The sequence below is a fragment of the Sceloporus undulatus genome, chromosome 4, assembly GCF_019175285.1.
Source record: "Sceloporus undulatus isolate JIND9_A2432 ecotype Alabama chromosome 4, SceUnd_v1.1, whole genome shotgun sequence".
NCBI lineage: Eukaryota > Metazoa > Chordata > Lepidosauria > Squamata > Phrynosomatidae > Sceloporus > Sceloporus undulatus.
The window spans coordinates 60,874,871-60,899,223 of NC_056525.1; the positions used below are offsets into that span (position 1 = coordinate 60,874,871).

At 43.6% G+C, this 24,353-nt stretch overlaps 1 protein-coding gene across 1 annotated transcript in view; it reads left to right on the plus strand.

Annotated features, from left to right (window-relative positions):
• Nucleotides 1-669: 669 nt before the first annotated feature.
• ETNK2 (ethanolamine kinase 2) overlaps nt 670-24,353 on the plus strand; it is a 39,304-nt gene continuing 15,620 nt past the window's right edge. The window contains exons 1-3 of the mRNA XM_042464297.1: nt 670-877; nt 12,186-12,445; nt 16,720-16,858. Of these exons, the coding sequence (XP_042320231.1) occupies nt 692-877; nt 12,186-12,445; nt 16,720-16,858 (585 nt within the window). The 5' untranslated portion in view covers nt 670-691. The remainder of the gene's footprint in view (nt 878-12,185; nt 12,446-16,719; nt 16,859-24,353) is intronic.

Consider the following 24,353-nt stretch of genomic DNA (forward strand, 5'->3'; position numbering starts at 1 on the left):
GCCGTCTCCTCCATTTTAGGAAGTATGAATTCAGATTTCTAGGTCTGTTCTTGGCTTCAGTTGGGCCATCTCCTCCATTTAAAGAAGCATGCATTTACATTCCTAGGAGTGTTTTTGGCTTCTGTTTGGTCATATCCTCCATTCTGAGCCTGACCAAGAAGTAATGCTTTACATTTCTAGAACTGGTTTGTGCTTCTGTTGGGCCATGTCTTCCCTTTAAAGAAGCATGGATCCACCCACTTTTCTAGGACTGGGCCATGTCCTCCACTTCGAGCCTGACCCAGAAGCCATACATTTACCTTCCTAGCAATGCTGGGGGTTAGGTGTCCTCCATCTCGCAGTCATGGACCACCAGCAGAGCATCCTCCTCTCCTAAGGCGAACGCCTCTCGGAGGTAGCCTCTGATTGGCGAAGTCGCATCCTGGCTCCAATTCTGCCTCTGACATCACAATCGGGGCCTGGGCGGACGTTCCAATGGGAGCCATCGGGGGCGGGACCCATGGAGCCCCTCCTCTGCTGGGGGGACCCTTCCAGCCCCTCTGCGGGGGAGCCTTCCTCTTCCTCCTCCTCCTCCTCCTCTTCAGCCTCCTGCTGCTGAGGCCCGCCTTGCCTTGCCTTCCCTCCCTCCCTCTCCACAGAGCAAAGGCAGCCGCAGCAGCATCAGCAGCATCAGGGAGGCTGCCTATGAGGCATGGAGGGCGAGGAAGGGGGCGAGGAAGAGGAGGAGGAGGAGGAGGAAGAGCAGAGCCCCAGCCCCAGCCCCCCGGCCGTCCAGAGGGTCAGCATTGCGGTGGAGGAGACCAACGTCCTGCCGGGGGCTTTGCAGTTGATCCGAAAGCTGAGACCGCAATGGGAGGCCGAGCGAGTCAAGACCAAGGTAGAGAAGCAGGCAAGAGGTTGAGGAGGTCTTTTTAAAAATGTTAGTCCACACTATAGAAATAATCCGGGTTGATCCCGCTTTAACTGGCATGGCTCAGTGCAATGGAGTTCTGGGCATTAGGGCTTGTTGGGGGGCACCAGAGCAGGCGTGCCGTTGTCATTGGCTGCATCCACACTGGAGAAATAACCCGGTTTGGCCCGCTTTAACTCTTTTTCTGGCACCCACAACAAGCTCCAACTCCCAGAATTCCACAGCCTTGAGCCAGGGCAGTTAAAGAGGTGCCAAACTCGGTTATTTCAGCCAGCGTGGACTCAGACTTGTGGGGTTTTCTGGGCCAGTTTCTTCAGAGGAGGCTTGCCATGGCCTTTCCCCCTGAGGCTGAGAGAGTGTGACTAGCCCAAAGTGGGTTTCCATGGCCAGTTGCGGGAATCGAACCCTGGTCTCCAGAGTTTAGATCTTACTTAGGTGGGTTTTTCAGGCTAGGTGGCACATGTTCTAGAAGAGTTTATTCCTGACGTTTCACCGGCATCTGTGGCTGGCACCTGGAGACAGTACCGTTCTTTCTTTAATATGTAAGCCATGCCAGTTAAAGAGGCCTCAACCTGGATTGCTTCTCCGGTGTGGATGTGGTGCCACTCCTCTCTTCGCCACCATTCAGGTCTGAATGGGTTTTGAGGCCAGAATGGGAATCTTTTTATATATGTTATCAGGGCACCCCTCACAATTCCTTGCCTCCCCGCTGGGCACCTGGTATCCAAGATATTTAGTGGGGCTGTCAGCCACCCACCCAGGGCGCAGCATTCATGAATCTTTTCCCCTTGGTGACAGTGGATCTTTAAGATGCTTCAAGGGTGGGTCTGTCTTCCCCCAGGACTATGGGGTCAAGCTGGTAAAGGAATCTGTGCCCATAGCTGTGGGGTGGAGAACCAAAGTTAATAAAGCACATGGTTTCTCGTAGAGTGGTGGAAGCCTGAATGTGCAGCACGCACTGGCACACCCATGCTTTCCTTTTTCTCTCTACTTTTGAAAGGGAAGGGAAGCTTCTCTGCTGCTTCTGCCTTACACATTCATTCATTCATTCATTCATTCTCTCTAACACAAACAGGGGCTCTGAGCAAGCGTAAGGTCTGTTGTCATTGCTGTGTGCCATTTCTGACTTATGGCAACCCTAAGGCAAACCTATCAGGGTTTTCTTAGCCTTTGCAAAACTACAGTTTTCAGACTTCCCTAGCATTGAGCCAGGGCAGTTAAAGTGGTCTCAAAGTGGATGATTTCTGCAGAGTGTTTTGGATCTCTGTTTTCTAGTCTCGGTTGCACAATCTCTGCAAAGCACACAGAATCAGTGCAGAATGTATTATTATTATTATTAACTTTTCAGTCTGTGTGGCAATCCTGGGGAATTATAAGCTGCCCATACCCAGAATGATTCACACTCAGAGAGAGTAAACACATGCTTGCTTTCTCTAACACACACACTGCTTCCAATACTTGTAAATGCAGAGAAGTAGGGATTGGCAACCTTGCATCTTCCAGATGTTTTGACCACAGTTCCCATAATCCTTGGCCACAAACCATGCTGGCTAGGGTTTGATGGAGTTTTCATTGAAAATACCTAGGAAGGCCACAGGTTGCTGACTCATGCCACAGTATTAAAACAGGATTGCGGGAAGTTACTATATCCTTTGACAACTCCGAGGTTGTCAAAAAGGGAACATATATAGGTTATACAATTCTTAGAAGAATCCCATTTTATGTCACACCTGCCACACCTTTATCACAATGCAATAGGAGAGAGCTTGCCATAAGTGGCACAGATGGAACTATACAGGTGCCTTTCCCAATATGTGGTCAATGCCAATCTGGAAAATATGTTTGTTTTACCACTCCTGTTTATCCTATGGCAGGATTGAGCTGGGTTACTTGGGATGAAAGACCCACTTTGTTAAGTGCATAATGCACAGTCCCTGGCTCAAAGGATTTAAAGGTACATTCTTGCACCAGGTGAGTGGGTGCAACTTTGTTCATGTCAACATTAAGTAATTCAGCATGCCGGATCACTGAATAAAGCTGAGATGCTGTACATTCTGCACTGGCTAAGTTGGGAAAGGTGTGCTTGAGAGTACAGCTGGCTTTGTTGAAGTGATTAACTACCCTTAAAGCAGAAGTGCTAATCCCAGCTGTGGCTGGGTATCTCCCATCAGCTCCATACTGTATGAACAACAATCCAGGATGATGGGAGTTGTCACTCAACAAGAGAGCCACATGTGTCCCAGCCTTCACTCGAAGTATCACTTTACTTACACCTGCCTTTTCAAATGACAGCAGTTTATTCCCTTGTTACCAAAGTGAACTGCTTTGATGTTGAATTGAGGCATGAGAAACGGCTGTTCCTCTTTGTTTTGCATCTATGCTGGGGAAAAGAGTAGATACTGTTCAGTGTCCTCTTGAGCAGAATGGGGGAGGCTTGGGGGTCGGTGTCTGCCTTTGAAATGAAAGACTTTGCCAAGCTATTTTTACCCAAGAGCAAAAAAGCATCAGTTACAGTCTTGTTTGATGAGCAAGTATGATTGGGCTTAGTGAAGTCATCTCCCGTTCTCCAAAAAGCAGAAAGGTGTAGAATTTATTTATATATGTATTTATTTATTTGCCAATTTGGAAAATTCACATTCAGAAGTATTCATATCGAGCAAAAATTGTCTTTTCTCTCCCAACCTCTTCCATAAGCTTTCCGGTTTCACTTCTCTGTTAGCCTCTGAAGGTCCCAGTTCCTGTTCCACCATTTCTCTGGCTTCCTGGGCTGCAGTTGTTCCTGCTTTAAAATGCCTTGGAGATGTACTCTACTCCATGCTAAATAACTTTGAAGGAAATGCTCACTTTGTAAGTTGGTGTGGAACGTGTGTGTCCCTCCAGATATTACTCCCAGATGTCTTCATCATCAGCTATGCTGGTGGGAGGGGGAGACCAACAACATCTGAAGGGCCACATGATTTCTACCCCTGTTGTTGGTAATATGAGCATTATGAGCTAAACAGATTCATATCCTGGACTAGGTGATTATAAACCTCTGTGCTCATAACTGCCTTGAATCTTCTGAATGGAAAGAGCACTGAACAGTTGCTGCAGCTGCTAGCCCTAATAAAATACCCAATCAAAACAATTCCCATATTTATTTTTGAGAATTTTTATATTTGACCTTATCAGAAGAATATTACTCAATAAAAAGAAAATCCACTGAAATACAAAACTGTATCATAGGTTCAAAATACACTGCAGAAATAATCCAGTATGAGACTGCTTTAACTGTCCTGGCTCAGTGCTAGGGAATTCTGGAAACTGTAGTTTTGTGAGATATTTATTAGCCTTCTCTATCAGAGAGCTCTGGTGCCCCAATCAACTACAGTTCTCCGGATTCCCTAGCACTGAGCGAGGCCTATTAAAGTGGTCTCAAACTGGATTATTTCAGCAGTGTGTTCTGGACATTAGACTAAAATATGTTTTTCTGAATTTCATGGTGGTGAAAAATGAGAGTGGGTATAAGTCCCAGTGCTTGGAAAAGTTGCAACCCCCAAATAAGCATGGGGGATTCAGGTAAAAGTAGTCCAAACAAGTACATTTCCCCAGTTCTGACAAAATTTAGTAGTAATCTTACACTGAGAAGGCACCTATAATAGCAACCTCCTTCCCCACTTTAAAAAAAAGGCGGGGGGGAGGAAGACAGAAATCCCTGTACGGAGATCCCAAATTCTACATAGAAATAAGAGTGCCCATTTGAAGGAGTGAGAGATGGATTTCTTACGCTTGTCTGCATGACCAATTTGGCTGGGTGTCCTCAGTGAAAAAACTCCCAGGAAGCATGGGGATTCAGTGACAGAAGGATCATTACAAATTTATAAATTGTCAAGCATAATCAAACAGAATAGACAGCATGGAAATGAATGCTAAAGGTTATCTGCAGAAAACCAGGAAACAAAGTACTAAATGTTAGGCTGTAAGCTCATTGGGGCAGAGATTCTGTGTGTATATTGAATGCCTGCAAGAATGGTGCTCAGATTACAGGAAGGAGGTATAGATATCTGTCCCCTTAACTTTTTGTGGGTGTACCCTTAAACCTATGTTGGAAGGCTAGAGGGAGCCCATAATTTGATTATAATTAGAGAATACAGTTGTAGATCCTCCCCCCCCCCCCATACTCTCCTTTCAGTTAAGCTTTGGGGTAGTGGTTCAGTTTTTAGGGATGCATTTTCAGATCTACAATGGCTTGTATTTGCTAGGATGGAGAAATGGTGAAGGTGAGAAAATGGGAGTGGGGGTAGGCATTGTGATTAAAGCAAGAGAGGTAGGAGGTTATAGGACTAGAAAAGGTTCAGTACTCAAGCCAGGGTTGGGGGGGGAAAGTGTGGGCTTCAGGCTGGGAAACAGTGAACCAGTCAAGATTCCCTGTCCCATGAATTTACTGAAAAACTTTAGGTGTTAGCGTAGCAACCTTAGTTGCTTAGTCCCAACATAATTGGTGCATAATCTTTTACAAACTTAACCTTGGCATAAGTCACATTAAGTTTAATGGGACTTTATTCTTGAAGAGAATGTACATGATTACTCTGATATCTTTGGTCCCATCTAGACGGGCCTAAAGTGTGCCCTCGTCACGTGCTAGGGGTTGGCCAAGGGTGCACCGCCCATACGTGCCTCACCCCTAGCATGTGACGAGGGCGTCAAAATGGTGGTGCCCTGTACACATGGGTGCTGCCATTTTGACGTGACGGACGCCTAGCGTCCGCACGTCCCGGTGTCATTGTGATGCCATGAGTGCACCATTGGCGCACTGCAACATCACAATGGCGCCGCAGAAAGAACACGCTTTTGTGGGTTCTTTTTGCTGTGCGAGGGAGCCACGAGGTTTGTCCGCTATGGCTCCCTTGTGCAGCAAAGCAAGGCGCAGATAGACCACCCTTTTTGGGTGGTCTGTATCCCGCCTTTAAGTCCCTTTACTATAGTGATGTGCAGCTTGTGGTCCCAGATACTGCTGGATTGCAACTCCCAGTACCCATAGCTATCACAATTAGAAGAGATATGGGTGTCGGAGTGGAGGGAGCACAAGTTGCCTACCCCCATTTTAGCAGGTTTGATCCTGGCTCTTAGTCTTGAAAGGCAACCAGAGGGTGTTGTTTTATTTCGTATTATTTATGTAGCACCATAAGCCTAGTAAAGCTCTGGGTCCCAAATTGGGGGAAATGTGGGATATTAATCAAATAGACAAAATAAATAGCACCATCATTTGCCATGTTCTGTACAAGAAAAATGGTCGCTGCGAAAGTGGTCACATGAAAAAGAGGGCAAAGGCCCTCTACCTTTAATAGAATGGAAGAGGGGATTTCAGCAGTTGATGTTTGCATTCCTCCTCTATACAACTTTAAAGATGGCCACCCTGGTCTCTCCCCTGAGAAGCTTAAAAATCTAAAATTTGAAAATTTACACTAGAATTTAAAATCTAAAATCCCTAGAAAACAACAGAGGACAATGGGGGAAGGTGAATAGGGAATCACATTACATTACACATGCTTAAGCGTAGTTGCAAATTATGTTGTAGGAGGGGGTGGAAATAGATGCAGCTAGGGAGAGAGTCTTGTGGAAATGGCAGGAGAGGAATCTGTGTTAAGGATGGAATTATTAATGCAGTGGAACTTTTACTGGGAGCTGAACAGAGTGCCTTGATGGTTTCTGAAAATGTTGTGGAAACGAACCACATATTCCTTACTTAATCACAAGAACTGATAATAGGTGTGATACAGTTACCTGTATCATTTTGCAGTAGAACAGTCTTACAAGCCATTAAGTGTGTGGCCTTGGGCTATTGCAAGCAGGTTAGGACAGAAGGGAGAAAGAAGACTTTTAGGCAAATAGTAACTGAGAGATTGGTGTCACCAGGAAAGATTTTGAAAGGCTAGTAAAGCATGCACATTACACAACAAAGAGAATATTTGCCTAAGGCAATGGAGGATTGATAACTAAGCTGCTAAAATCATGTCATGGAATGCAAGGGAGGGGATAAATATCAATAATCCTATCGGGGCTAGAGGAAGAAAACCTTAATATGCTTTTATAGTAAAGAACAGGTCATAGCAAAGCCAGAGTTCAGGTCACTGCCTTGTAGGAGTATCAGAGGAGTACAATTGTGGAAGTGTTTGAGAAAGGAACAGTTTTAACCAGTCATAGTTTTTTGTGGGTTTTTCGGGCTATGTGGCCATGTGGCCACATAGCCCGAAAAACCCACAAAAAACAATGGATGCCTGCCATGAAAGCCTTCGATTTCATATTAACCAGTCATCTTCTCTCCCCGCCTGGCCTTTTCTGAAGTGCCAGTCAGTGCCTCCATGCTTGATAGTAGAGTCAGCCTCTTCCCAACTTCTGGCCTCTTCCTCCTTCCTGGGGTCCTCCTCTTTCTTGGTCATGCTGGAATGTGGAAAAAAAGGAACCACAGGTAGATTTCTGTATGGCTTGCTGTAGATTAGCAAGGGTTTCAAATGAGAAGTTGGAATTACTACTGCAACTCCCAAAATCTTCCAGCTGGTATGGCCAGTGGTTATGTTAGCAGGAGAATGCTGGGTGATATAGTCCAGAAAAGTAACATTTTTCAGCCTCTGTTTCTGACTACCAATTGACAACAAAGAACAAGAACTAAAAGCTATGCCCCCATCACCATTGCCCAAAATTATGTTGCTGAAGAAGTGGTGAGACCATGAATTTATTTTTTTCCAACAAAAAAAAAATTAAGCTTGGTTCTGCTACTGATCACAAATTCCTAGAATGATCTTGTGCTCATGGACATTCTATTCCTTAAGTCCTAGTGAGCGTCCACATGACTGAGCCTTCTTTTTTAAACCTGGTTTTGGCTGATGGACCTGAGCATTAGGGTAAAAGACAGCAACTACAGCAAAGTTAATTCCACAAGCTTGAAGTCTGCCCAGCCTTGGCTAAGTGCCTGAGGACAGTCCTTGTAATGCTGTCCTCCTAAAAGTAGTGGTTAGAGTACATACACAGGATGCAAAAACAGAATGTGCAAGGTTGTCACTGAGCTTTTGAAACAAGAATGGCTGGAGGGATAAGAGAATTTCAAACACTGAGGCAGCCAGCCAAGTTACGAGGAAGACAGAACAAAATCCTTTGTCCATCTGTGAGAAGGCATCAAAATGGCAACATAGGCGTCCTCAGTAGAGATGTCTCCATTGATCTTGGACTCCAGTGGCACTCATGTATTATTTGTTTATGTCTCTGGAACAGAGCTTGGGTTCCTTTTTAGACTACAACATCCAGTATCCTCCACTGGTCATCCTTGAGATTCAGAGGATTAATCCCCCTCACAACTTCTGCTGTGAAACCTTATGTTTTTGTTTTTCTGCAATGTCAAACTCTTTGTCATGATTTCTTTGGGTATTCACTTATTTGAAGTAGGAAAGAAGATTCTTCTGTGAACTATTATTCCAGGCTTGTTTATATGTTTTTGTTTCCCCTATTATGTTTTTCATTGCAGAACGTTCCTTGAAAAACTTACTTTAAAACAAAGAGTGGGGAAGACACGTCCCTCCAGATGTTGTTGGACTACAGTTCTCAATGTCACTCACCATTGCTTGTCCTAGCTAGGTCTTAAGGAGTTGCAGCCCAATAGCATATGGGGAGTATGTTTCCCACCTCTGCTTTAAAAATAAATACAGTTACACTGGGGTTGTTACTACTCCCTTTAACATTGCTCTTGAGTAGTATTACCCCTTTTACTGGGACACTGTGATGGTTCTCACCTACAGTTATCCCATTGCCACTGGATCCAAGATCGAATGCCTCTTCCGAGTGCTGCCAGTTGGGCTATCTGTTGTCCACTGTTACACTTTTGCCTGCCTTCCTCCTTAGGTGGATAGGCTTATTCCCTCTATCCATGGATCTTTCCACACAGAATCATATCACTAGGTAATTCTAGTTTAACTACAATGTCTACATCCTGTGGAATCGTGGGATTTGTAGTTTGTTGATTCACTAGAATTCTCTGGCTGAGAATTCTAAATACAGGGCCCCTCCCTAAACTGCACATCCCAGAATTCTACTTTTCCATTACTAGTCAGTGAAGTTAATCTCAAATGCTGCCCAGCCCATTAAGCCTTGGAGCTTTCTAACTGAAAACAAGGTAGACTGGAAGCCTTTGTGACTGCTTTCTCAATTTATAGATCTACACAATTCTAATATTAGAACTAGACTTGCATCATCCCTGTCAGCATCAAAAGGACAAGAGCTAATTGCAGCGATATTATATAACCCTTTCATTCATCCATTGCTACATCACCGCTAAAGTAGCTAATAATCATCTTCCCATTTATTTTTTCATTTCCATCCGCAGCTGCTCCTTTGCCAAGCCTCAAAAATAAAGAAGTATGTAAGAGATATATCTCAAAAGGCCTATTTCCCCCCTTAAATTCCCACACTTCTTTTTTTTTCTCTTCCCATTCAAATTTTATGACAGAACAATTCTGTCAAACTGGTTGAAGTTCCTTTAAAATGGTATTTTGTTCTATAACTCACTAGAAATAATCCAAACTTTGTTGTTATTGTTGTTGTTGTTGTTGTTGTATCCTTGTAATCATTTCCAATTTATAGCAATCTTAAGGTGAAACCCATCATGGAGTTTTATTGGTAAGACATGTTCAGAAGAGCTTTGGCATTGCCTTTCCCTGAGGCTGAGAGCATGAGACTTCCTCAAAGTCACACTGTGGGTTTCATGACCAAGCTATAAATCGAACCCTGGTCTCCAGAGTCATAGTCCAGCATTCAAACCACCATTACAAAAAAGAGGAACCCACTACATTGGGTTGTTGCATCTCCTGTTACTTTTGCTTTGCCTTTGAAAAATGATTACAATGAATGGGAGATGGCATAGAATCTGAAAAGATCAGCTTGACATACATCTATAAGTAACCTTAAGAAAGTCAGAGGAGTTACCAGTTACCTTTTGAGGTGTAACAAATAATAATGTTCCCACTTCATTACTTTTAAAGTTTTGTTACACCTACATTACTAAAAGAAAGAAAGAAAGAAAAACAAAAAGAAAAAGGACTGAGTTGCAGCTAATGATGTTATTTATTGATTCATTACATTCTGTTTCAAATGAATAACTGGACCAAGACCAGTGTATTCCATAGCTGAATGGGGATTTGAATCTTGGTCTTCTTCTACATGACAGCCCTTAACCATTATATTATGCTGAAAGAATTCCGAATAGCATGCACTAATGAACAGTGAAAATGGGTTGCCCCATGGATATATTTCCATAGTTTTCAAGTTTTAGATAAAATAAACAGTGTTGTGAAATGATAATAAAGAAATGCAGGGCATTGTTTTGCACCAGAAGAAAAAGACAGGGACAATTGATAATGTTTATTTTTAGAATCTTAGGTCTCAGAGATAATTTTTATGTACTGATGAAAAAAGGATCTGGTCACTTCCATGGTACATTTGTATGTGCAAAACTGAGAGCCGCAGTTTCTTTCCATGTAGTTGTGGCAAAAGAAATACTTGTGCATTCCCTCACAAATTGTGTGGTGTATGTTTTCTTTCTATGCCAATAAAAAAAGATCATAAGAAATAGTCAAAGCTTGGAAGTAACAAAGTTTAAGTGAAACTTTGGCCCCATACAGACAGGCCAAAATAAAGCTGCTTCGGGTCACTTTGGAGGTATGCTGTTTAAATAATGCATGCGTCCTAAGAGTCCGGAAGCTGTGCCAAGGCTGTGCTCCAGTCCTTAGGCTAGATTGTGGCTTTGGCGCGGCTTCCGGACTCTTAGGACGCATGCAACATTTAAACAGCATACCTCCAAAGTGACCCGAAGCAGCTTTTATTTGGCCTGTCTGTATGGGGCCTTAGTTAATGTGTAACAAATCATGGGAGGGACCATAACAAAGTTACATAACAAGAGCAACAAAATGATGGAAATGAAACCACACTATTGGTGTAGCACAGATGTGGGAAAAGTGCAGGCCATGGGCAGAATGCCACATGTGATCATTGCTCCCCCCATTCTCCCCAGGTTTTGTCCAAAATGCATAAGAGCTGTTGAAAAATACAGTGCTTTTGCATCCAGACCCCTACAGACCCCAAACCCTTGAACCAAAAATTAGCCAAAAATGAAACTGTGGAGCATGACATTACTTTCAATCATGCTGTGCATGCTGCCAGAAATGGTGTGACAGTACTTCCAAGCATGTTGAACATGCCAGTGTGGCACAATGGAGGGGTACTAGTGTGGAAAATGTGCCCCACCCTATGCGTTTGCTTACTGTCATGTAGCAAGTAATGTTTTCTAGTTCCTTTTCAAAATTTCTTTTAGGGGGCATTTCACAGGTATTTTGACATAAACCTTCCCTCCCATTCCTCCTTATTCACTTTATTTATATCCTCCCTTCTGACTCAGAACTGAGATTCAAGGTAGAATGCAATGTTATACCTGGTCAAATATAGATTAAAATATATTCAATTATTATCATGAAAATGCAATGATCAGCTGTAGCCCTCCTGGTTTATTAATAATAATAAATTTTATTTATGTTTCCCCACCTCTCCCATTGGATCGAGGCAGGGTTACAGACTATTAAAACCATTACAAACAATCTCATAAAATATCATAAAAATAGAAATAAATTCCAATAATACAAAAACTCTATACACAGTCATTTAACATGCGTATCCAGGGTAAGGCAGAGAATCGATGTCAAAAATACAAAACTGCATTCTTCGGGGGGAAGGCTTGACAAAAGAGAAAGGTTTTAAGTCTCTTTTTAAATGTTTCCAGGGGGTCCAGAGGGGTTTGAACTTCAAATCCCATCAGCCCTCACTGGTGTGTTGGTTAGGGCTCAGGCTTGGGCACAGGAGAGTTGGAGTCCCATGATATCTGGAAGCTCACATTTGCTGATTCCTGATCTCAAGAGTGCAGTAATAATGGAAAATGAGGAGGTGGTAGTTCTATATCCAGTTGAATGTAGGAGGAAGAGGCTCTTATTTTAAAAAATAGAAGGGCAACATATTCACTCCTTCCCCCCAACAGCACATTTTCAATTGCCACTGCTGCTGTGATCTCCATGTGATGCTCCCATGAAATTTCCTCCAAGCAATTTCTGTAGGCTAGCAAGCTCATGTTTCTGGGCTTATAACATGGGAAATCCTTTTCTGCTCATGAAATGAATGTTACCTCCTGCTCTTCCCAGAGTCACCACAATTCTACCACCATCCTGTAAGCTAACAGTTTCCTCTTTCTTCATTCCTCACCAAGGTCTTCACTGAAGGCATCACCAACAAGCTCATGGCTTGCTTCACAGATGAGAACATGAGAGACGCAGTCTTGGTACGAGTCTATGGCAGGAAGACAGAGCTGATTGTGGACCGAGCAAATGAGCTGAGGAATTTCCAAGTGCTTCAAGACCATGGCTGTGCACCTAATCTCTACTGCACCTTTGAGAATGGCTATTGCTATGAGTTCATGCCAGGGAAAGCTCTGGGGCCAGAAGATATACGACAGCCAAATATATTCAGGTGTGTGTGGAATGGGAGGATTGTCAACAGGGAGAACATTTGTACTAAGACATAGGTACACAATCTGTGGCCTGCACTGGCTGTCCAGCTTTAGTTATGGCCACTCCAAAAACCCTTGTTGCCCTGCTGCTGGCATCACCATTCTCATTATGCATTTTTTCACTACTACTAGGAACTCCTAGAAAAAAAGGAAAGAATGATTTGTATGAGGATTACCAGCAAGAGAAAGAATGGTCTGTATCACAAAACATGGGCTGTTTTTCTCCATGTACAACCCCTGAGCTTTGATCTAGCATTCAAGTCATTTCTGACTTATGGCAACCCTAAGGTGTAGTTGGAAGGGGCATCCACTTCAACCCCCTTCAATGCAGAAATATACAATCAAAGCAACCCTGACAGATGGCCACCTAGCCTCTGTCTAAAAACCTCCAAAGAAGAATAGTTTACCACACCCCAGGGTTTGCTGGGGCTGAGAGTGTGTGACTTCTCCAAGGTCACCCAATAGGTTTCCATGGCCGAGCAAGGAATTGAACCCTGATTTTCAGAAGTGTAATCCAGTGCTCAAACTCAAAAAGACTGGCTCTCAAGGTATTAGCTCCCCCTCCTAATTTGGTGTCATCTACAAATTTGATAAGCATGGGCTTTATTCCGTCATTTAAGTCACATATAAAGATGTTGAATAGCACTGATCCCAAGACAAAACCATGTGACACCCCACTAGTAACTTTTCTCCAGGTTGAAGAGGAGCCATTGGTGAGCATACTTTGGGTTCAGTTAGTTAACCAGTTACAAATCCAGGTAACAGTTGTACTGTCTAGCCCACATTTTCTAGCTTGTTTGCAATCATATCATTGAGGACTCTGTCAAAGGCCTTACTGAAATCAAGATATGCTACCCCTTCATCTACCAAGCTTGAAACAATTAAAAAAGAGAGAGATTAGCCTGGCATGACATGTTTTTGAGAAATCCATGTTGATTTTTAGTGATCATGGCCTTCCTTTCTAGAGGTTTACAGGCTATCTGTGTAATGATCTCATCAAGAATCATTCCTGAATCTGATGTCAGGGTGACTGGGCAGTAATTGTTTGGGTTCTCTTTTTTCCTCTTTTTAAAGATGGGGACATCATTTGCCCCCCTCCAGTTTGCTGGGACTTCTCCTGTTCTTTGAGAATTCTCAAAGATGATTGCCAGTTGTTCTTCTGCCAGTTCTTTTAATACCCTTGGCTGTAGTTCATTTGGAGACATGAATTCATTTAGAGTAATCAGTTATTCTGTACTACCTCTTTATTCTGTGCTGCATTTTCTCTACTGCATCATCTGTACCAATTTCCCCAGGTTGAGCACTGTTCTCCTTTTGGGAGAAGACTGAGGTAAAGAAGGTGTTTTCATATATTCCTGTACAGAAAGTTCTCCTGTTCCCTGTTGGCTCTGTCATACTAAAGTCAAAGTGTGGTGGAAGTACTCTTATCAGTAAAGCTGATATCATTTCCAGGCAGCATGGCAATGCTGCCTGGGAATGATGGGAGCTGTAGTCTGGCATATCTGGGTGACACTAGTTTATTGAAGGTTTCTCTGTTAACTTGATAAGTTGTAGAGAGCCACATGATTCGCTCTCAAGCTTGCTAGTTATCTAATGGGACAGAGCCTCATTAGCCCTCTGTTGAGATAGAGTCAACAGAAGATTTTTATAAAATAAGTAGTCAGTGGACTTTCTCTGTTTCCTTATTTCAAGGATGGGGAACCTATAGACCAGAAGCCAGATACAGTGCCTAGGAAGGTCTGGCCTATGAACATCTTCTCCTGTAACTTCTAATCTGCACTTAGAACGAAGAGGGTATTTAAAGGTATTTAAAGTTTAAATAACTTGCACAGAACTGAGCAGTGCTGTGCTGTGTAGGCAAGACACCTGTTGCCTAGTTTCCTGTTACAGAATTTGTAGCAAAAATGGGCAACTTCTGTGGTCCCAGAGAGGCACTTCGCAGATGAAGCAAATCTTCCAAGGCTGTATTCCAAATGGTGGTAGCCCAATGGGAAGGACCTAAGGGACTTATTAAAATGAAATAAAAGCACTTAAAAGGAGCAGCTTTTCCATGCGTATTTTATTTTTATATCTAAATGCTAGTTTTATAACAGCACATTCCTTATTAGTAATAAGATTCTCTCCCAACTTATACTTGACTAATTACAGTCGGCCCTTCTTATACACGGATTCAAGCATACACGGTTTGAAAATGTTCCAAAAAAGTATAAATTTACCTTGATGTTCCATTTTTTATTAGGGACACCATTTTGCTATGTCATTATACTTAATGGGACTTGAGCATACACGGATTTTGTTATACACGGGGGATCTTGGAACCAAACCCCAGCGTATAACAAGGATCCACTGTAGTATTTCGAAGGACTAATTTCATTAATTAATAAGCAAAAATGCCTCCATTCATTAACAAATGCAATTTCCTTTATTCATAATTTATTATTATTAAATTAATATTCATATATAAATGAAACATTACTTAAATTGACTTTAATATATTTACTGTGATACTATTGATTATGACAATGATGATGATATTGATTACCCTGTTCACTACGGACAGGAGGAGAGTAAGTACAATCATAACAAACAGTAGCTGAAAGCCACAGTGTCAGTATTTTTAAAAGAGGTGATCCAGGGGCTGTACTTTGTCCACCTTATTTGTAAGTGCAGGGAAGTAGTTTTTTGTAACAGGAAGTGACTTCAGGCCACTTCCTGTTTTGTTAATCTGGTTTTTCCACTTTCATGGGGGTCTTGTGCTTCATTTATCCCTTGTATACTGTTTCACTCTTTTTAAGCAAAAACAAAAACTGTTGCACCAATTTTGAACAAAGATTGATAGAATTGAACTGTACTTTATATGCTTGGTAAGAGAATGGCCAGAATTATATCTGACCCTGCTCACTTTTTTTGTTCCCATTTGCTCTGTCCTTGGCCCCTTCCTGCGACCTTAGCTCTGCTCACTGCTGGAGTGCAACTGCCCCAAAATGGAATTTTGGCTTCTGCTCTGAAAAATATTCCCATATGTTAAAGAAGTATTTATGTAGTTGAAAACCTCTTTTATGCAGCCGCCCTATGCAGTTGAGCTACAAAATCTATATGCTCAAATTTAGAGATGCTCTTCTTTGGCAGAAGAACATGAAATTCCAATTTCCCAGCTCATATGTACCATGTTTGGATGTCCAAAAAACAGTGAGCACTTGGTATCTGCTGTGGTTTGGTTCAGGGACCCCTGTGGATACCAAAATATGTGGATGTTCAACTCCCATCAAATACAATGGATAGTAAAATGGTGACTCTTCTATAAAATGCCAAAATCAAGGTTTGCATTTTGGAATTTATATATATATTGAACAGGGACGTAGCCAGGATTTTAGGAATGGGGGGTCCAGACTAAGCGCCACCATTATAAGCGGCGCAGCAGCATGCACCATTCATTTTTCTAATGGAAGGGGGGGGGTCTGGACCCCAAGAACCCCCCCCCTTGGCTACGTCCCTGTATTGAATCATGTTTGAATCCATGGATAAAGCATCTGTGGATACAGAAGGCCAACTGTAGTTACTACTGCCACAAGAGAGCTCTAGTCCACTTTTTAAACTATAGCATCAAAGCTCTCTGACACAGAATCCTAAGTGCCTCATTAACTAGAAATTCTAGGATTCTGTGGGATGGAGTCGTGACAGTTAAATCATAGAGTTGGAAGAGACTACAAGGATCAAAGAAGTGTTTGGCCATGTCTGGCAATGAGAGCTCTGGAGGACCCTTCCAATCCCAGCACTGCTGTAATTGTTTCATGTTTGGCTTTAGAGACATAACCAGACTCTTTGATCATTCCCACACCCTACAAGGCTCAGATTGACTGTGGTGGTTGGTGCTTTAGAGGTTACGCGGTAAGTCTGGGTGGTATATATGGCTTAACCTAACAAAGGTCCACGTGTGGAACTACTACACTACACTGAGCCATATACAGTGGTGGGTTAGATGGAGCAAATCATATCTTATATGCACAGTTTCTTCAGTAGAGCATACATGAGGGAGATTTTAATCTTTTCATAGGCAAAATGATGAAACAGTTTAAAACAAAAGATCAAAATATGCCAAGTAGAATCAGGCTGGATTTTTTGAATGGTCATTTGACTTTAGTTTTAGTCTGGGTTTGCTGTTTTCTAGAGCAAAAGTTTCCAATGAAAGCGATGCAAGGCCATTGAACAGCTTTGTCTTTCTGTTTTGTTGTAGGCTGGTAGCCCAGGAGATGGCTAAAATGCACAGGATTCACACCAATGGAAGTCTCCCCAAGCCCTGCCTATGGCACAGACTGTACAAGTACTTTAACCTCGTGAAAACTGAGTTTGCCAGAACAACATCAAATCCCAGGTAAAACAATGACGACAAAAGCAAATTGAAAGCTTATCTCCAGTTGAAAACATTAGTTATCGAAAAGGGTTTTATTATTATGTTGTGCTTATTATGTAAGCTTAACATGCAAGATATCTAGCCAAACAATTAATGTAGAAAGAGAGAACTCAGTACTGCTAATTTTTTAAAATAAAAATCACATCACAGAAGAGCAGTTGTTAATGTATCATAGGCCACCATTAAAAACCTAACCTTTCTGTTTGGTTGATGCTTTCCTGTTATAAGGTAAGCAGGCAATGAAGGGGCAGGTCATCCTGCCTGATGCCAAAAACCAGGACTCTTTTTTTCTGAATACTCTGATTTAGAATGACAACTTGGTCATTCGAGCTCAAAACAGATGGTGAGTTGGAGGCTGTGATGCAGATTAGGTTAGATTTTGGGGTGGTACAAGAAAATTCAGAATTCAACATGGCAAGCTTCCAGAAGCTGTTCCAAAGTAAGCAGCTCTTCTCTTTAAAATAAGTGTATATATTAACCTTTTAATAGTCAGTATAAAATGTATTTTAAAGCCATTGTCTTTGAAGATGTGCTCATGCTGGCTAGAGAAGTATGGTGAAGGTGGCAGAGTAAGAGAGCTCTTCCTGTGCAGCCATCAGTGTCCATTTAGAATGAGGTAGAGCTACATCCGGGTTCTGTACAGCAATCACTGAACAGCCTGGATAGGAAACTTTGCTTAAGTTGGTATGGCATACTTTCTAACCAACAACCATGCTAGTTTAATGTCTAGCTGTATTAACATAATGCCCCAAGAAAGTATGCTGTTGTATTAGCATAATGCTCCAGCTCAGTTATTGTTTTTTTTAATAGGCCTTCCAGCAGTTTTAGTGTTTGTTTGTTTTTTTAAGTTGATCCTGGCACTTTGGAAACAGTGCTAAAACAGGCAAATTCAATGTGGAACCTTGTTTATAGAAACTTAGGTATAGCTAGCACTGCTTTGTAGAAATATACATTCTAGGCTGTGGGTCTAATGTTATGCTTGGCTGTGCCGTACTACACTCAGTAGTTTAGCAGTACAAAAGGGGGAAGGGCCCATGCTTAGTGCAGTTCAGATTACATTTGACATGCATTAAACCTGGAGTTGTTCCATGCTACACAGTTAAGACACTGTGATTCTACTTTTAACTGCTATGGTTCCAGCCAAAGAGGTCTGCTACTTCACCAGACTACAAAACCCAGGATTCTGTAGAATGCAGTGATGGCAGTTAAAGTGGAATCATAGTGCTATAATTGTGAAGTGCCTTGTGTAGATAGCTTGAAAATAATAGCTGCTCATGAACAAACTGGCAAACCCACCTCCGAATATTCCTTTGCCTAAGAAAACCCTATGAAATTCATGGAGTTGCCATAAATTGACAGGCAACTTGAAGGTATGCACACACACACAAAGCTTACATAGGCCATTGGCTAGGTTAACTAGCTGATAGGATCAAGTCTTGACTTACCATTTTCCATCAGCAGTATTACACCTACCTTTTGAAGAAGGAAGCAGGGAAACAAGGAGCAAGACAGGATGGTATAAATAAATATAGTTATATAGTAAAATTATATAGGATTAAAAAAGATCAAGGCAGGCTCACTGTTCAAATGGCGAGTGAAAATTAATCTCATGTTTGGAAAGATTGTAGGCCTTTTTATTATATCTCCCAAGTTCCATCCTATCCACCAGTGAATGGCCACATTAACAACAACAGCAATAATGAATATCCAGTACCCATATATCATGGTAACTCACCTCTTGTCTATAATCCCCCAAGTCAGTGTACATTCTAAAGCTATTCAAGGTCAAGATTGGTCATACCTGTCTCTGATCTTCCTATAGTTAGAAAGTGATATTTCCTAAGTGTAGTTGCACCTACCAAAGTCCCCTATTTTTCCTGGTTTTTTTTTCCCTTAATAGTTTTAGCTTGGGTGTTAAACAGCACCTACCTGCCAGTTTCATTTCCCACATCCCCCAGACCCTGCTCTGGAATCTGTGTGAGCCCAGAAATATCCTTAGGAAGGAAAGGCAGCACATGTGTTTTAACATACTGTATGAAGGACAACCTGAAATCCTGTACTTAGGTGCTTGGGAAACTCCTAACCTCACCAGTTTTTCCCCCTTTTATTTCTGGGGTGTTTTGTGATCAGAGGATTCCACCAATGCAATTTAGCAAATTACCCCTTTCATAGAAACCATTTTGTGATGAGTCCTCCAAATTCAAAATTTGTCCATTGGCCTAAAAATGTTGAGGACTCCTGCAGAGCCACACTTTGCCTTAACAGACCTTGCTCACACAAGAGGACAAACTTGAGAACTTGTTTTTTGGAGGGTTGGTTTACACAGGGAAAATGTACCTAGGTTATTCCAAGCATGCCATCTTGCCTATCCTTGGGCTACAGTGTAAAGTCACTTTAGGCATCTGTTGAGTTTCAAATCTTACTATAAAAGCTGGTCCTTTTGGAGGAAGTTTTTATTGTATAATCACCCAACTCCATTCACAGAGTTTTACTAGGGTTCCAAATATCCTGATCTTTTACTTGTCCAATGTTTTCCCGTTATTTCGGTATTCAATCTTGCTGCAAAAAATATTCATTGAGGAATAAAAGATGGAATGGCTATACTGTATCTTTTGATTGGTTGTGCTTGGAGCTGTCTGTTTGGAAGCATCCAGGGAGTAATGGCAATGCTCCTGTTGGCAGTCATCTTTCCTAAGATATAAACTGAGGTGAGCGAAGAATCCCTAAACATCTGGAGGCTCTTCTCATTTTGAGATGGTACCAGCCTCTGATCATTCTCTTGCTTGAGTAAATAAATTCAAGATTGAAGAATGGAAGTATGTCAAGCCCATAGAAATGAATAAGCAACCTTTTATCCTTTAGATCAGGAGTTGGCAAACTATGGCCCGTGGCCCAGATCCGGCCCGGCGAGGCCTTGGGACCGGCCCCAGCCCAGTCCTGCCACCGATTGGAGGTCTGGCTGAGGAAAGGCTGCGATGGAGGCCAGGACCTGGCAGGCCGCCGTCCTGGGCTCCCTCGCGGCCTTTCCTCCGCCAGACCTCTATCTCTGGAGGGAGGGCTGCGATGGAGCCCAGGACCTGGCAGGCTGCCATCCTGGGCTCCCTCGTGGTCTTTCCTCCGCCGGACCTCTCTCTCCGGAGGGAAGAGAGAGGAAAAAGAGGAAAAAGCGGAAAGTGGAGGAAGAGGAACGAGAAGAAGAGGGAGGAGGAAAAAGGAAGAAAGGGAGGAAAAGGAAGGAGGTGGAGGTGGAGGAGGAGGAGGAGGAAGAAGAATAGGAAAGAGATGGAGGAAGGGGGAAGGAGGGGAGGAAAAAAGGAAGAGGAGGAGGAAAAGGGGGAAAGGAAGAAGAAGGGGGAGGAAAGGAAGAGAAGGAAGAAAAGGAGGAAAAGGAAGGAGGAGGATGAAGGACTAGGAGGGAGGAAGAAGAATAGGAAAGAAGGAGGAAGGAGGGAAGGAAGAGGAAGCAGGAAGAGGAGGAAAAGGGGGAAAAGGAGACGGAAGAGGGAGGAGAAGAAGAGGAAAGGGAGGAAGGAAGAGAAAGAGAGATAAAGGAAGCAGAGAAGGAAGAAGGGGAGGAAGAGGAAAGGAAAACAAAGAGGAGGAGGAAGAAGGAAGAGGGAAGAGGAAGAGAGAGGAGGAGTAAAAAGAAGACTACAACTCCTGAGGCTATAAATGGTTTTGGGGAAACACCCCCGTGCACATCTGCGCTGGTGCACTCTTCGGTCTTGGTGGGATAATTGTACTCCACTGGAGAAATGTGGGGCAGGTTCCAGCAGAGGCACTCTTGGGCCTAGAAGAGGCATTGTTGATCCCTTGGATGGCCGTTTGGTGTATCCTTTCTCCCTCAGCCCTGGCCATCCCTGGCGCTTGCCCTCTATTCCTCCATGGACCGGCCAATATCCGTGGAGGCGCCTGGTTGGCCTGAGGGACAGCAGGCTGACGGTTGCCGCATTGCAAGAAGCGTGGGAGTTTCCCCTGCCAAAGACCAAAAAACATAATAAAACATAGACGTACAAGGGAAGACGAGATCGATGCCTGAAATCTATCTCGCCTTCCACTCACCCTGTTACCCCAAAAGAACCGAGGGTTGACCCAACCACACCACAGACCCTGACACTGCTCCTTGGCAATGCCAGGTCAGTTAAGAATAAATCCCACATAGTTTACGATCCTTTATAGGATAAAAATGCTGACCTGGCTTGCTTTACAGAAACCTGGCTGGGAGAGGATAGTAATGTGACCTGGGCAAAGGCCCTCCCAGCCAGGTACGCCATCAAGGAGCAAGTGAGGGAAAGTGGGCGAGGGGACGAGTGTCCTTGGTCCATAAATCTATCTTCACCCTGACCAGGAGACCTATCCGGAAAACAGATCACTTCGATTGTATCTACCTGACCCTGAAGGCTAGGGACAATCTAGGGATTCTGTTAGTCTACCATCTACCCCATTGCCTAACAGACTCCCTGGCTGAGCGGACACAGCTGGTCTCGGAGCTGGTGCTGGAGTCTCCCAGGCTTCTTGTCCTGGGGACCTCAACATCCCCTTCGAGGCCAGCTCACTAGAGATGACAGGTGCAGCTCGGGAGTTCATGACTTCCATGGCAGCCATGGGCCTGTCCCAATTAGTCTCGGGTCCAACGCATTGTGCTGGTAATACCCTTGATGTGGTCTTCAGTACGGATCAGGAATATCTGTGGGTGGAGGTAAAGTACAGTGGACCCTTGTTATACGCTGTGGTTTGGTTCCAAGATCCCCCGTGTATAACAAAATCTGTGTATGCTCAAGTCCCATTAAATGTAATGACATAGCAAAATGGTGTCCCTTTTAAAAAATGGAAAATCAAGGTTTGATATTTGAAATTTATACTTTTTTGGAACATTTTCAAACCATGTATGATTGAATCTGTGTATAAAAAATCCATGTATAAGAAGGGCCAACTGTATACCTCTGCTCTGTCATCGACAGATCACTTTCTGGTCAAGGTAGGACTTAAGGTTACTACCCAGACCCTCCTCGGGGGTGGAGGACCTATTAGAATGGTCCGCCCACGAATGCTGATGGAACCCAAAAAGTTCCAGGAAGCCCTAGACTGAGGGATATATGGTTGGGAATGGCAGCGATTCTGTTGATGCCTTGGCTGATACCTGGAATAAGGATCTTACCAGGGCTATAGACAGCATCGCTCCTGAGCATCCTTTCCAGCCCGCTCCTAATAAAAAACTGTGGTACACTGAAGATCTTCGTAAAATGAAGCAGACTGCACAACGACTAGAGTGCCGCTGGCGGAAACATCAACGTTTATCCGCCAAGACACTCCATGAGATCCTATTGACGTCTTATGGAGTGGCAATAGATGCAGCAAAGAATTCCTTCTATGCTGCACACCTTGCGTCCGCTGAGTCTTGTCCAGCAGAGCTGTTTAGGGTGGTCAAAGAGCTAACTCAACCGTCTCCCGCCCTAAACATATTATTTGAACCAACTAAGGCCTGCTGTGATGCTTTTAATAACTTTTTAGCGGATAAAATCTCTCGGATAAGGGCTGATCTGGACACCAGCATTATAGCAGAGATGGGAAGAAAGATATCCAGTGACTCTGTAGACCTTGTTAGACTAGATCCTTTTGAGTTTGTAAATACTGATGAAGTGGACAAGATTCTTGGATGTGTCAGGAGGATGACATGCCCACTCGCTCATCATGGTTGACCGCCCGGGGGGGGATGCAACAAAAACATTGCTACAATCTATAATCAATGCATCCCTCAGGGAGGGAAGATTGCCATCACAATTAAAGCAAGCAGTTGTTAGACCGCTTTTGAAAAAACCCTCCCTGGATCCCCTGGTGAGAAACAATTATAGACCGGTCTCCCTGCTGCCATTCTTGGGCAAGGTGATCGAGAGAGCAGTCGCCTTCCAGCTCCAAGCTGTCTTGGATGAAGCGGATTATCTAGACCCATTTCAAACCGGATTCAGGACAGGATACGGAGTTGAGACTGCCCTGGTCGCCTTAGTCAATGATCTCCATCTGGGCATCGACAGGGGAAGTGTGACCCTGCTGGTGCTCTTGGACATTTCAGCGGCATTCGATACCATTGACCACGGTATCCTTCTGGAGCGCCTGAGGGAGCTAGGCATCAGGGGCACTGCGCTCCAGTGGTTCCATTCCTACCTCTCAGGCAGATTCCAGATGGTGAGGCAGGAGGACAGTTGTTCTCGTAAAAGAGAGCTGACATCTGGCATCCCTCAGGGCTCCATTCTGTCCCCCATGCTCTTTAACATTGACATGAAGCTGCTGGGAGAGATCATCCGGAGACATGGGGCACCGTGTCATCAGTACGCTAATGACACCCAAATTTATTTCTCTATGTCCCCGACTATTGCAGTGACTAGGGATGGCATCTCTCCTCTGCATGCCTGTCTTGGATCAGTAATGGCTGGATAAGGGGAAACAAGCTCAGACTGAATCCAGAGAAAACAGAGATACTCTCAATAGGTACCCCAAGTGCAGGGATGGAGTTTTGTCACCCAGTCCTGGATGGAGTCACACTTCCCCTGAAGGATGAGATTCGCAGTTTGGGAGTACTCCTGGATCCGTCCTTACAATTGACATCCCAAATAGATGTGACGGCCAAGAGTGCTTGGTATCAGCTTCGGTTGATATGCCAACTGCGTCCCTACCTGGACCGAAAGGACCTTGAAACAGTGGTACTTGCACTGGTAATCTCTCAGATTTCTGCAATATGCTCTACTTGGGGCTACCCTTGTACCAAATTTGGAAGCTTCAATTAGTTCAAAATTCAGCAGCCAGATTGGTCACCGGAACATCTAGGTTCGACCTTATAACACCAATACTGAAATCTCTTCACTGGCTGCCAATTAGCTTCCGGGTGCAATACAAGGTCTTGGTTATTACCTTTAAAGCCGTACATGACTTGGGCCCCAGTTACTTGCAGGAGCGCTTCTCCCTACATAATCCGCCCCGCTCTCTCAGAACATCTGGGAAGTTCTTACTAGAATATTATAATACCAGGCTAATGACAACTTCACATCAGGCATTCACTGCCGCGGCCCCAAGATTATGGAATGACCCACTGGAAGAGATCCGTCTTATTACTACCTTAGAGGCCTTTAAGAAGGCACACAAAACGGATTTCTTATGGTGGGCTTATCCACTGCATTCCATGTAAAAAGGTTAAGACGACTGCCCTTCCTTGACTCTAAATAAACTCTAAATAAGTTTATTTATCCTTCCTGGCTGCTCATTTCTTGGCTTTTTCTTCCATTGGAAGGAAGCCAAGGAGGAGCATGCATGCGCAAGCCCTTCCTGGCTGCTCCATTCCTGGGCTTTCCTATTGGAGGGAGCCTAGGATGAAAGAGGAAGAGGAACAAGTCCTCTCCCATACTGGCTTCTCCATCTTTGAGCTTTTTCTACTGCAGGGGCTGGGAGTCCAGGATGGAGAAGGA